This window comes from Triturus cristatus, chromosome 3_1 (genome assembly GCF_964204655.1).
Source record: "Triturus cristatus chromosome 3_1, aTriCri1.1, whole genome shotgun sequence".
Taxonomy (NCBI): Eukaryota; Metazoa; Chordata; class Amphibia; order Caudata; family Salamandridae; genus Triturus; species Triturus cristatus.
The window spans coordinates 715,910,353-715,925,010 of NC_140583.1; the positions used below are offsets into that span (position 1 = coordinate 715,910,353).

Consider the following 14,658-nt stretch of genomic DNA (forward strand, 5'->3'; position numbering starts at 1 on the left):
TCAAGATGCAAGTCTTGTGCTACCCAGAGAAAGTGGGACAGAATCACAGCTCCCTATTGCCCATGAAAGGAGGTCCTGAAAGAAGAAACACCATGGAGTAGAAGCTCTAAGAAGGTCCCCGAGGAGGAAATGTATGACATGTGGCATGACAATACACCGAATCAGAGGAGAAGAGTGTCAGCCAGTAGAAAGACCCTCGAGGCAGAGTGACAGCCACACACATCTACCCATGGAGAGTGAGCTCAAAGAAGGTCCCTGAAGTGGGAACACACAACACATGGCCGGACACCACGTAAACCTAGAGAAGACAAGGAGAATTGGATCAGCAACAGCCCCCTGATCATCACCAAGCCAGAGACCAACAACGGAGGCTGGTGGACAGACTACTGAGACACTCACCCACCAAGTGGCCCTGTTGGCATGTCATGCAGGAGGTGCACACCACTGCATCTAGAAGAAAAAGAAGAGACTCAAGCAGCTGTAAGTCTCACTCGCATGGTCCCAAAGAAGGTGCATGCCAAAAGAAGAGAAGGAAATGTAAATGTGACCAGCTGGTTCACACTGGGAAACCTCACTACCAACCAATCACATAAGGAGAGAAGATCAAGAGTGGCCAGGCCAGAAAGGCACACTCGAGAATGCTTGGGCCAGTGACAGAGCACATCTGTCCACATGAACAAGCCACCAAGGTGAAATGAGGATGACCTGGTGACAGCACAGCAGGAGAAACGAGAGTAAGCTGCAAGCAAGCGTGAACCAAGTCTCTGCTCCAGGCTTCACAGTGTAACCATCAAGACAAGTTATTGGCAGCCCAGCAACTCAGCATCCAGGCTGAAGGATGCAGATGCCTCTTCAAGGTAAGGATGAAAGCACCTGACCACCATCACCCGAAGTTGATGATGACCGAAGAAGGGATACTAGTGAGCATGAAGGCAAATCATCACCACATAGCTGGCAACCCCACCATGCCAGCTCCTGTCTAATGCGTCATCAATACCACCTATGGAGCATCAACAACTAGATTGGAACCTGACACTGTTGCTTTACCAACAGTCACGAAGCACCAGTGACACTCTGAAGACTCAGTCACCCAGCGCCCACCTGCTCACCCAACCTGCATCCTAATTCCAGTGGCGAAACCGCATCTTGACCAGGACCCATCTACCCTAGGGGTTGCACGAGCGACTAAACAGTGGCTCCTCTACAGTTTTGCAGATTCCAAGATGTGGCCAACACGCAGCCCTAGCGAGACTCACAAGCAGTCCCATGGCAACCCAACCAGGGGGCTTGACTCCGCCCCACCGACTAATTCCAGGAGGTAGCAAGGCCTTGCAGTGGTGACTCCAACCAGTTGCAGTATGATAAGGCTGTCTTCAGCGAGTCAAACAACACCACCCAAGTATGCTTCGTGAGAGATCCCAGCGATGTTTCTGACGCACTCTGTTTTGAATTGTTGACACCAATCACAAATCACCTGGTGTATCAGCAGAGATGACCAACTCCACACTATGGACATGACTTCAGCCAGCATGTGGCCAGGAGGTTTTGGATCTCTTTGCACCAGTGTTTTTGTCCTGTCTCACACCAGGTTAAATTATGAATGTGAGCAGAGATGTCCCGGTGCAGCCAGTGTCATCTGTCCATACGTCTGCTGCGGTAACCTGCTGATTCACTCAAGAGATTAATGGGGTATGTGGTATCCAGTTTGTTTTATTTGCTTTCCTCAGGTTGGACACATCCTTTTCATTTGGATTTTAGGAAGAATGTAGTGTCCTACTGAACACGTCATATAGCAGCCTCTCCCCAGAGGCAGTGCCTACACCCACCCCACACCCATCCCACACAGGCATCACTAGTCAGGTGTCTCTGCCAATAAAAGGGGCTGGGCTCATGTGCTCTGGCCCAGTTGTACCCACATTGTCCATTGCTTAGCATGAGGGCCTATGGCCCACGACTTCACAGCAGTGACAGAACCGCTCACTGTTCTGCACAGCTGCTGAGCTCAACCATTCTGGGTCACTGAACTGTGTGCGTGCTGCATGTCTCGTCTTCTCTCCTGCTAACCCATTCTCATGGTGAACTCCGGTGGTTACTGCCCATGTGTAAACGTGCTGTTAAAGTAAGAACACGCTAAGAAAATAATTTGTTTGCTTGTGCTCAACCATCAAGGGCCAGGCTACCCAAACACCAGTCTGGCCATGGAGTCAGCAGAAGAAGACATAGAGAAGCTTTGTTTATCAAACTTCGCAGACCAAACGCTGTAGCTGCCTCATAAGCTCAGGACAACTGATCTGGGACACACCTGAAAAAAAGGCCGTAAGAGAAGGGGAAGTAAGAGTTTGGGGGTTTGCACCACTCGGAACTGGAACTTGCTTCCCCATGAAATAAAATCTGCTTCCTTCCTTTTTGAGTTTTTGCAAGCTCTTATTAACCTGGCTTTTCCCCCAATTTTAATTGTGGTCATCATGTTTCCCCGTTCCTTAGTGCTGAGACGCCTCGGGGTATTCTTTCGCGCAACAAAAAACTCAAAATCAAATCAAATGAAGAGTGTGCCAGCTCACAACAAATGACCTCATAATTGGCTTATTCGGAGGAATTGACCAAATGGCAATCTGTCAGGAATCACTCTACGCCCCCTGCATAGAACAGGTGCTCGGCTGGTACCCAAGCACCGATCATGATTCGCAGATTCCCTGTTGAAGAGTAGAACATGTAATTGCCATCAACACCCACCAAGTTTGAGACACCTTTGAAAAAGAGTCTACCTACACTGCACATGGTTCTATGTAAAATGGCATTGCTCGGGTAGAGACAGCTGTAAAATGTGACTGAAGAATGTAAGAATGTCAGAACCAGACCATACTGGGAACATGACTCAACAGTAAGAGCTTTAGTTTATTTCCAGAATTTGAGTGCCTTTGAGATTGTCACTAAGACCGACTTTACAGGAAATCTGAATAGAGGCTGGAGAATGTTGTCGTCATCGAAATTCAGCGGCACCGCACCTTCCACGGGTAGGGTGTCAGTTCTTGAAACCAATGTACTCTAGAACTGCTTTGGACTTCTTTGAGAGCCTTTCCATGCTTTGTGATCAAAACTCGTGTCAGTGTCAATGCAAACACCAATCAGCCACCTGACCATTTTTGTTAAAGCAGGAAGTGCAGTAGAGTTAAAAATCATAGCACTTACCTCTAATTTAACAGCCACCATCTTCAGATCAGGCTCCCGCAATGAGCACGTGAACTCATCCCCAAAAGAAGGGTTTTTATCTTTTTTGACCACCTTAGTTTCCCATTCATGGAGCATGTACTGCAGACCAGACTCCTGTGACGTCTCCCGGGCAAAGAGCTTGATCCTCACAAAGAGGTCGGCCCCCTGGCGCGCGAGGCTGGCGGCTTCGATGACCTTCAGGTGCAGCTGAAGATGTTTCTTGTCGTAGAGAAGAGAGAACCGCAAAGTCCCCCTGGAAACACCCTGTCCGTCCTCCTCGGTGCCCACGTCATCCAGGTACTCCGTACTGGACGGCGAGGACGAAAGACAAACCTCAAGTTTTTCCAGTTCTTCTTGTATTTTTTTTATCTAAACAGGAGAAATGATGGGACTTTATCAGACAAGTACATCGATTTATTTAAGATTATTAATTTCAAAATGACCATTGTCACTTCCTTCAGAAAATGCATACTAATACAACCTTGCAGATAAAGCGCATGCACGTTTCCCCAGACATTAAAACAAGAGCACACCCGGAACGTTGCCATCATCTCGATTGCTTTATTTGAGCCGGTGGTTCCTGGCGGACCCACTGGCACTCATTCGTGGGGACCGCTTCTTATTTTTTCTCATCAGACATGTACCGAGAGCAGGAGAGGGGAAAACGCAGGGGGGTGGGGGGGGGGGGGGGGGGGGAGAGGAAGATGGAAAACGTCAGAAAGGGAGAAAGCAGGAACCCACAAAAGTGAAATAAAGGGGCAGGGAGTGTCTGGTAGTGTTGTAAAGAGGCATGAGGTGGATTGAAGGCTACGCAGCCTTGGTATTCGCTGCAGCAACATTTCATAGCGCCAACGGCGGGCCTCTGAGCAGCGCTTTGGGCACCAGCGAATATTTACAAATTAAACCGACCGGAGGCTGATGCAGCACATAGCATGCCATATCGACAATTCAACCGTCTTTTCGATGCTGCTGCTGTTGCCCATTAGTCCAAGGGTTTGGAAGGACAGTGTCGGGGGTAGAAAAGGACAAGCCAGTGCTAGCGTCTTCAGCCGCTAGGTGCACCAAGGTTCTGTCACTGCATGGAGCATGCTAGCGCGCGCAAAGTGTAGAAATGGAGACATCACTTGCCTTGACATCGCTGTTCTTCTTCGAAACTTCCAGCAGAGAGGCATTAAGACTCTTCCCCAGGATGGCGCTTCCACTCTTACTTGCAGGATACATTCCATTAAGGAATTTATTCTCTGCAGGAAAAGGGAGAACATTGACATGTTGATGTGTTGCTTTAAGTAATCTCACTGCTAGTTCATCGGAGTATATTTTATCATATCTTGGAGTCTACGTCTGATGCACTGCTGGCTTCTGCGAGGGCTCCACTGACCTCTTCTCTTAACACACTGACCCTAGTGCCACCGGTGGCAGACGAAGGACCTCCTACGAGTCCCGTGGTATTCGTGATGGCGCCGATTGCACGTCACTGGCCCCTTTGGAATTATGAGATCTATAGTAATTCCTCCGCAGATTAGGGCCTCAGGTGTAGGATTCCTATTTCCTCTTTAATTTCTCATTTCTGAGGGCACCCTCAGTAGACACCCTGTAATCCCTGTAAACTCTGATGGCCCATAGGTAAACAGACAGAATATCGATTTTTTTTATTTCGACTTGCACTAATATCGAGTGCAGAATATCGGGATACACACATATCGACTGTCAGAATATCGTTGGAAAGAATATCGAGTCTAAGGTAAGTAATATCGTTTTTAACAATATCAAAGTTAATAATATCGTTTTAAAAACTATCGAAGTCATTAATATCGTTTGCAATAATATAGTTGTTAAAAAAATCTTTTTTTTTAGTTAGTGTTATGTATTTTAGTATGTATTTTAAATGTATGTGTTCTATTTTTTTGTCTTAGTATTGCATTTGTTTTTTAATAAATGAATTACATTTTTAGGAGTTCTTAATTTTATTTTAAATACATTTTGCGTTTTAGTTCCGTAGCAGGTTGTGGGTTTTATAGGGGAATAGGGTGGGAAGTAATTTAATTATAATACATTTATTAATAATTTGTAGAAGTTTTAATTTAATTTTAATTACATTTTGCGTTTTAGTTCTGTAGCGGGTTGTGGGTTTATAGGGGAATAGGGTGGGAAGTAATTTAATTATAATTAATTAATTTTGTTTATTAATTAATACTTATGAATTTAATATTTTGTATTATTATTTGTGGTAACTAATTCATTATTAATTATTTATTAATTGGTTGTGAATTCCTGTTAATTCATTGGTAATTATGTTAATTGTGTACATTTGTTTAGGAGCGGGTAGTGGGTTGATAGGGGAGTAGGGTTGGAAGCAATTTAATTGTAATGAATTAATGAATATTTTTTGTTATTAATATTTATGTGTTTAATACATATTATTGTTAATTGTGGTAATTCACGGATTATGAATTAGTTATTAATTGGTTGTCAATTATTATTAATTAATTGGTAAATATGTTAATTGTGTCATTTTTTTAGGAGCGCGTTGTGAGTTGATAGGGGAGTAGGGTGGAAAGTAATTTAATTTTAGTAATTTTTTTATATTTGTATTATGAAAATTTAGTTAATGTTATTTTATATTGTTAATTGAGTGAATACATTGCTTGTTAATTGTTATTAATTAATTGTTAAAATTATGTTAATTGTGTCATGTTTTTCAACATTGGTGGTGTCATTTATAGGGGATTATGGTTGGAGGTAAATTATTTATAATAGATTAATTATTTGTTAATTAATTAATCAAAATTAAATATGCTAATTGTGGAATAATTTTGATGTCTAATTTGTGGTGGTTAAAGTTGTAAATTTTGGGAAGAATTTGATGTTAATTGTTATTAATTTATTAATGGAGAATTAGTAATGGAAATTGTGTAAAAAACATTAAGGGGTCTATTATGATGTCGGGCGGATCGCCACCGCTCGCATGGTGGTGGCGATTCGCTCGACAACATCCCCCGCCCGCCTACCATTTCCCCCCACCATATTATAATGGCGGGGGTCCCGCGGCGGACGGGAAGACCGTCTGCCGCTTTTCCGCCAGGTCGACGAGTCGACCTGGCGGAAAAGGGTTGAATGTGGTGGTGGTGTCTGCTAGACACCGCCATCCATATTACGATGTCAGCGGGAAGCAGCCTTTCTGTGGCGGTGTTGCCGTCACAGAAAGGCATGCGGATCCCTCAGTTGCGGACCCCCAGGTTGGGGGGGCACAGGGGGTACCTATGGTACCCCCCTGCATTTGCATGGACAACTTGGCAGGCACCGCGTGGTGCCTTCCACGTCGTGCATGCAAATGCACAAATGCCTGTTTTGTTTTGCAGCGGGTGCTGCTGACAGCACCGCCCGCCGCAATGCAAAAAATGCAGAATGCGCCCGCCACTGTGGCAGGCGCATCCTAATTCCACATGCGAGACCGCCACACACATAGCAGGTGGTCCCATTTCCCGGGGCGATGGCGGGCAGATACCCCTTAGTGTGTGTTTTGGTGTTTATTGGGGTAGAGGGTGGAAAGTAATTTAGTTGAAATAAATTAAACATTAGTTGATCATTAATATTTATTTACTAACTGTTAAATATTTTTGGTAATTGTTTTTTTTGGGGGGGAATTTAGTTTCAATAGCTGTAATGTTTGGTTTTATTCCCTCCACTATCCAACACTTTCCCTACTGTTGCACTCCCTGGAGTGGGAATAGTAATTTTATCCCCTCCACTATCCTACACTTCCCCTGCTGTTGCACTCGCTGGAGTGGGAATAGTAATTTTTTCCCCTTCGCTAGCCAACACTTTCCCTACTGTTGCACTCATTGGAGTGGGAATGGTAAACTATTCCTCTCCGCTATCCAACACTTTCCCTAGTGTTGCAATCATTGAAGTGGGAATATTAAATTATTTCCCTCTGCTATCCAACACTTTCTCTACTGTTGCACTTGTTGGAGTGGGAATAGTAATTTTTACCCCTACGCTATCCAACACTTTCCCTAGTGTTGCACACGCTGGAGTGGGAATAGTAATGTTTACGTCTACGCTATCCAACACTTTCCCTACTGTTACAGTTAGGGGCGATTCCGATCCTGTAGTTTTTTTTCCCGTATGACTCGTATCCGTATTTTTTTACGTACGAATCGTACAAGTACCGTACAAACGGTGAAGTACGATTCGTACGGGTAAAATACATACGAATTGCCTCGGGAAAAGTCTACGAGACGTCCCCGGACAGTTTTACGTACGAGTCGTAAAACTGAAGTCCGAACGCACAAGTCCGATCCGTACCGGCATTCCGAATGCACAAGCGTATGGAAAACGTCCCGTACGGAGCGAACTGTGTACGACTCCTACCCCGGGTACACTTGTGCCCGGGGTACGAGTCGTACGGCCCCCCCACCCCAGCCCCGTATGTACGTGCCGTACCCCCACCCCAGCCCCGTATGTATGCACCGTACCCCCACCCCAGCCCCGTATGTACGTGGCGTACCCTCACCCCAGCCCCATATGTACGCGCCGTACCCCCACCCCAGCCCCGTATGTACGCGCCGTACCCCCAGCCCCGTATGTATGTACCGTACCCCCACCCCAGCCCCGTATGTACGTGCCATACTCCCACCCCAGCCCCGTACGTACGCGCCGTACCCCCACCCCAGCCCCGTGCGTACATACGGGGCTGGGGTGGGGGTACGGCATGTACATACGGGGCTGGGGGTATGGCGCATACATACGGGGCTTTGGTGGGGGTATGGTGCGTACATACGTGGGTGGGTGGTACGCCTGGGGTACGGTGCGTACATACGCGGGTGGGGGGGTACGCCTGGGGTACGGTGCGTACATACGCGGGTGGGGTGAGGGGTACGGTCCGTACATACGGGGGGTGGGGGGGTACGGTCCATACATATGCAATGCTGGGGTACGCACCGTACATGATGACACGTACGATGTGGGTGATGGCGTGTACGTCACGTAGCGGGCCCCCTTTTCCTCGTGCATCGCGGCGTACTTAGCTTTTCTGGCACTTTTTGGCTCCCGTAAAAATATAGCCGTGCGGAGTGCTGTGGGTACGAATCATACTTGCTGGTCCGTAAAACGCTGCCTGACTCCGTGCGGACGTCGCGTACGCGCTGTCCAGGATCGGAATTGTATGTATTTTTTAGCCGTGCGGTGTTTTTTACGATTCGTACGGAAATGGTATTTCTGTACGAATCGTACTTGCTGGTTTGTACGGTGGAATTCCCGGGTACGAGTCGTACGGAGAAAACGCTCCGTACGACCATTTGTGCCCGGGTTTTACAGGATCGGAATCGGCACCTTAATGTAATGTAAAATGTAGTTTTAAAAACTAATAAATATTTTAATAATGTAATAGATATTTTTATTTTTTATTTTTAATGTTAGAGATATATATATGTGTTTATAATTTCTAATATATTTCTAACATTTAATATTTTATTAAAATAATTATTTATTAATTATTATTAAGTAAATATATATATTACATTTTATATAGGTATGTTTAATTTATTTTTACATTACATTTATTACTTATAATTGTTAACATTTTATAATATTTCTAAATATTTTTTTTAAGTTATATGTATTATTTAATGTATTTTACATTATTTTTTATACATTTAAAAGAAAACGATATTTTCAACTTCGATACTTTTAACAACTATATATTTTTTTCGATATTTTAGTACTTATCATGATGTAGATAGGATGTCGATATTTTTGACATCAATATTTATGTCCCAATATTTTGGGAACACAATATTTTGACCTTCGATATTTTGTCAGTGATCCACCCCCATAATGGTTATTCAACGAGAGACTAGGGGATGAGTAACACTTGTATTGAAGCCCTCTAGTGGAGATCTGAGAGTGACAACAGAATGGGGACTGAAGCTTAGCTGCCTTGCTAGCTGTCAGAAGAAACCCTACTGCCCTAGGGATGAGGGACATCAATGGAGAAGTCTGATTTTCTCCTGTATATATAGCTCCAGTAGCATCAGGTTCTGGAAATGCTAAATAGGTAAACATCGTATGGCGGAGATTACTGAGAGTCTCAACGCTTCTTACAGTCTTAACTGCTAATCTGACATTTAGAAAACTAGTACCAATTGTACAAATACCATTAGATAATGTCTTATGAGAGTGAATGCCCCCTAGCACAGTGCAATGGAGCCATATGTCACATATGCCTAAAATTACTATGCCATAAATGCTACGTATTGTTTATTAAACTTTCCATCAGCAGACTTCTGCATACAATACAAAAAAGGTAAAACATGTACATTAAATTGAACATATGGAATTATAGATGGATTACCTTGAATAACGGGAATGTTTTTCACCGAGGCGTTTTGAGTGACATCAAGTAGACAGCAAGTGTGAAACTTAAGTTGTCTTTCATGTCACTCAGAACTCAGAGGTGAAAAACATCCCAGTTATTCACTGTTATCCCTCTATATTTTATGTTATGTTTGGCCCACTCAAATCATCTGACCCTGATTTCAAGTACTATTCAGGGACAGAGGAGTAATGGGGAGCCATACATTACATGGCCTCGCCTCCCTATTGCAGCAAAAAAAAAAAAAGCCTGGCCTTCTGCCACCAGCCCTCACCACCCTCCCTACCATCTTTACTCCAAGAGCCCAGCCTGAGGAGCCTGGAATTTCTTTATGACATAGCAACATTGGCTTACATGTTTCACCACCCACTTTTGCTACACCATAGACGTGAATTGCTGGATTTCTGGATCTAGAATCCAGTTATCCACACCAATAGCTGTCTATGAGATCCATAGATAACAAATAAATAATCACTTGTGAAAATTCTAAATTAGGAATGTGGCGATACTTAAAGAAAAATATGTTTTCTTGGTAGTTAGCACTGTTTTAGTCTTGTTTGTGTTGTCTGGGTATACACACAATTGTTCTGACATGGCTGTCTATTTTCATTGGTCAATCGGTTCCTGGGGTCAATTTTATGCTGAGCAACCTCTCTCTCTTGCTACTCAGTACATCAGTAGGCCCCTCCTGTCCTGTCAGACTGTCCTTTAACTCGTCCTCATGGCACGCTTCATGAAGGGAGCTATCTTGTGTGTTACACCTAGGAAAAAATCTCCCAGTAGGTATATGGTTGTATCCTCATAATGCAAAGGATGCTGTTAAAATCTTTTCTAGAAGGAGGCTTGTTCTGAAAGCGCCGGCAGTCAGAGCTGATGAAGAACCAGAATGGGTGTCTCAGTCCCACACCGGTGCATATTCGCCTCGCGGGGAGGTAAGGAGGAGCTGTTCTATAGCAGATGATTCTTGTGGAGTGTGGGAAGGCACATCCTATTTAATGCTGCTTTTAGCACGCCCTGGGCCATAATCGCTTCAGCCTGTTTCTGGTGAACACAAACACCGCTCATAGCACGTCAGTTGTGTTTTGACAAATAAGAAAGGACGAAAAGCTCCTTCTAAACAACATTATTTTCAGCCAGTGCAGGATGACGAAAAGGTTATGCAGACATTGAGATCAGACCTTCAAATCAGACCTGAACAAAGAATCGCTTGACTCTGCCCTTACAGAGCCTCAAGCAAGGAAGCTAAAGGAGGATCGGAATTATGATTAAGGGGATGATCAGAGGGGGGAGTGTGTATAAGGCAATCAGTTTTGCGACCTGCTTACACAGATCCGTGATGTGATCAGTTTTGACGAAAAACCCCAGCAAGAAGAGGGGTTCCATTCTCAATACAGTGCAGTCCAATTGGACGCTCTCCCCTTGCATGATGTCATTGTGAGATATTGGGCTGTTGGTTTACTGGGGTGTGAGCTCTGATCAAGCAACAGCCACAATCCCTTGCAAGGTGAACCACAAAAAGTCACTGAATCAACCTGTGCTTAACACTGGGTAGCTTGACACAAAAAGCGGCAGGTTTAACTTAAAGGCAATGGGTCCAATGCACAAAAGGCAATCTGAGACAAAAGTCTAACTTTACGATTTTGGTATTCACAGCGGTCATTTACAAGTCATATATTTACGTCCGCTTTCGGGCCGGAATAGCTGGCTTTCGCCGTACTCTCCGCACCCGGGCTGTACTTTCCAGCTCAGGCCGTGCTCTCTGGCTCGGACCGGATGAACTGTAATCAATGGTCCGGAATGCAATTTTTATGAAATGGAACATTAGGAACGTGTGATGAATAGTAGAGGAGGTCATGAAAATCAGTTTGGGCAGGAAAAAGGGTGTGGCCAGATACTTCTTCATAACCCAGAAAACTTTGCTCCTTTGCATCATGGTACATGCAGTCCACAATTTGGGCTCAACTCTGTCTTGACTGTAGCGTCAACACTACAGTAAACACTCTTGCAGTCAACACTCCTGTTGACTGTAGTGTTGACACTACAGTCAACACCGAAGGTAGTGCAAATACTCCAACATTTTGCCCATCAACCAAGTGTACTCCATTACATTTTCTTGCAAACTTCCACTGATTTGTCCTATGTCCTTACAAAAAGAAGACTTAACAAAACAGTCTATGCTTCCAGGCCTCCAGGAACTACGGAGAAGGGAGCAGCAACCCCTGTTCTTGAACATAAAAGGAGAACAGGGTTTTAATTAACTCTATTTTTAGTGTCAAAAGCAGACAGCAGATATCGTCCGGTACTGGATTTACAGGAGGGCGATTTTCTAATGTCTCTTGACTTTCAAGATGCCAATTTCCACATCTATATCCATCCAGTTAGTCAGACGTTTCTTTATTCCATTGTGGGCAGCGAGCGTCTACAGTTTCTAGCTCTTCCTGTCAGACTTACACCATCTCCTGAATTTTTTACAAAGGTACTGGTTCCAGTTGTTGGTACCTTCAATTAAGAAGTTATTCGATATTTTGATATTCCCACATCTGGCTTTTGTCTGGTTCTTCTCTTTCAAAGTGATATGGCAAGGAGGTGGCTGAATTACTATTGATGTTAGGCTCTGTGATCAATCTTCAGAAGTCAAAGCTTCAAACCCTAGGACCAAGATTTTTATCAGAGCAGAATTCAATACGGACCCAGGTTGGGTTTTTCTAGCTCACAACAGGATTGTGGCAATCCAGAACAACCATACTTTCCTGCTGAAGCAGCAAATCTCTCCGGGTCATGGGTTGGTTGAAAGTCCAAGCGCATATGGCAGCAGCTACCGCAGTTAGTTCTCTTATCCCATTTCCATCTCAAGGCTCTGGTAAACTACTTGCTTCTCTATTGTTTCCCGCAATCTGAACAGTTTGACTAACAGGTTCCAGCGACCCCCTCAGATATGTCAGGATTTGCAATGGTGGTTAGTGGAGAACAACCTCTTGCGAGACGTGTAACTTTGACTGTCTCCCCCGAGACATATCACCTCGGATGCCAGTCTATGGGGGTGGGGTGAAACCCTAGAGGATCTAGAGATAAAAAGCCAGTGGTTGGAGCAAGAGAGATTACACTCCTCGAACTGGAGGGAGCAAGCAGCCACGTGGAAGGCACTACAGGTGTTTGGTCACCAGTTAAAGGATTCCATTATTGTAGTCAGGACCAACAATTAGATAGTCAGGTCACTATTTGAATTTACAATGCAAAACAAAGAACTTGAGTCTCAACCTACTAGTGACACAAATATTCTGTTGGGCAGGGAGTCAACTTTTTGCATTAACAATGGTGTATTTACACGGAGCATTGAATCTGAGGGCAGAGGGACTCAGCAGGAACCTTCCGTCCTTGATAATGTATCATGTCTCTGTCCAGAAATCCAATTGGATTATGTGCATGGTTTGAAACACCCTGGCTAGATCTCTTTGCATCAATACACAACTACATGCTTATGACCTTTTGTATTGAGACATGGTGTCCTCTAGCCTGGGCGGTAGACTCCCTGTCAGTCCAGTGGATCAAGGGAATTCTGTATGTCCTCCATCCAATTCTCCTCCTCTCGAAAGTGCTTGTGAAGATTCAGGAGGAGAGGAGTTTGGTAATTCTTGTGGCACCCTTTTTGCCTCACCGGCCTTGGTTCTCCCTCCTGATGTCCCTGTCTAGGGGAGACTATCTTCACCTATCAGGACAGCTTTCTTCTCTTCATTCCCTGGTACTATTGTTAATCCAAATTCAACATCTAACATTTACAGTTTGGAATTTCAGTCGTTAAGATTACAAGATTTAGGCTGCTCTGAGGAAGTTGCCAAAGATATCCAATCTTCCAGAAGTATGTCTACTTTGGTATCTTAGAAGAAGAACTGGAAGTGTCATTCCAGAAATGGTGCGCATCAAAGGATTTTCACTTTATATCATTAAATACTTTCAAAGTCCTAGAGTTCCTCAGGGATGGTGTTGTGAAAGGATTATCACCATCTACTCAGTGGGCAGATATTACGGTGCTTAAGTTCGGTACAAATTGGGCATTTATTTCTCTGTTAGTTGTTCGACTTTTAAAGAGTTTTATGTTGAAGAGACCAACGGTGGAAACTCCAACCCCCAAGCCTGGTTTGCCTATAGTTGTCAGAGGGTTACAGCAAAGCCCTTTTGAGCCTTATAGCTGATCTTGGTTAGTTGTCTTCAAAAATAGCCTTTTTGCTTCTTACTACCTCAGTAAGATAGCTAGAAGTGGGTGTGTTGTTTTCTCATCTCTATATCTACACTTCCTGGATAAGAGTATTGCTCAAGTTGGCTCACAAGTACATTCCAAAGATAAAGTCCCTCCTTCAACTCTCCCAGGAAATAGTCGTGACAGTTTTCTAGTCAGAAACAGATTCTAAAACATCTTCATATCTAGATGTAAGGAGAGCCTTATCAATCTATTTAGAGCATACTAAAGAGTTCAGAATATCCAATTCTTTATTATTTCCACATGGCTATGCAAATTAAGTAGGAAGGCATCTTCCCAATTGATCAGTAGATGGGCGAAACAAGCTATTTAGCAATCATAAAAGTGTGTAGGAATTTCTTCTCTGGCATTGGTCCAAGCCAAGTTCAGTTTCTGCTTCTTAGATGGAGTGTAAGCCCTGATGGTGAAATCCGCTCCATTGGCTGAGTTTGTGGAGTTTTCCGCTCTCTGCGAAGCACGCAGAGTTCAGAAGAAAATGTTTTCCTTGCTCGAGCTCCCCAACATCATGTTGGCAAGAGAGACTTATCCCCCTCCAAGCAAGATTTTTCCTTGCTCGTGCTCCCAAACGTCAAGTTGGCGAACATGAGCGAGAAAAATCCACAGACCGGTGATATTTCTCAGCGCAGGTGGTCGGATTTCTCAATGCAGGCAGTTGCAGGTGGTTATGACTGCTCGCATTAAGAAGCCTTACGTTTGCGTTGAGATGTTTGCCGGTCAAGTAGAAAATCTACTCAAGCGGCATACAAGAAGCAGCACCCTCTTGCACTGCGCATGGGGCTGTTCGTTTTGATTTTCCAGGGCAGGCCCGGTGCTAAAA

The 14,658-nt window shown here is 44.2% G+C and overlaps 1 protein-coding gene across 4 annotated transcripts in view; it reads right to left on the bottom strand.

The window, feature by feature from the left end:
• The window catches only part of LOC146860839 (synaptotagmin-1-like), a 343,159-nt gene that overhangs the window by 110,054 nt on the left and 218,447 nt on the right, over nt 1-14,658 (bottom strand). For all 4 annotated transcript variants that reach the window (XM_085644802.1, XM_085644805.1, XM_085644804.1 and 1 more), the window contains exons 3-4: nt 4,339-4,451; nt 3,190-3,579 (exon numbers count right to left, since the gene is read on the bottom strand). In XM_085644802.1, the coding sequence (XP_085500928.1) occupies nt 3,190-3,579; nt 4,339-4,451 (503 nt within the window). The remainder of the gene's footprint in view (nt 1-3,189; nt 3,580-4,338; nt 4,452-14,658) is intronic.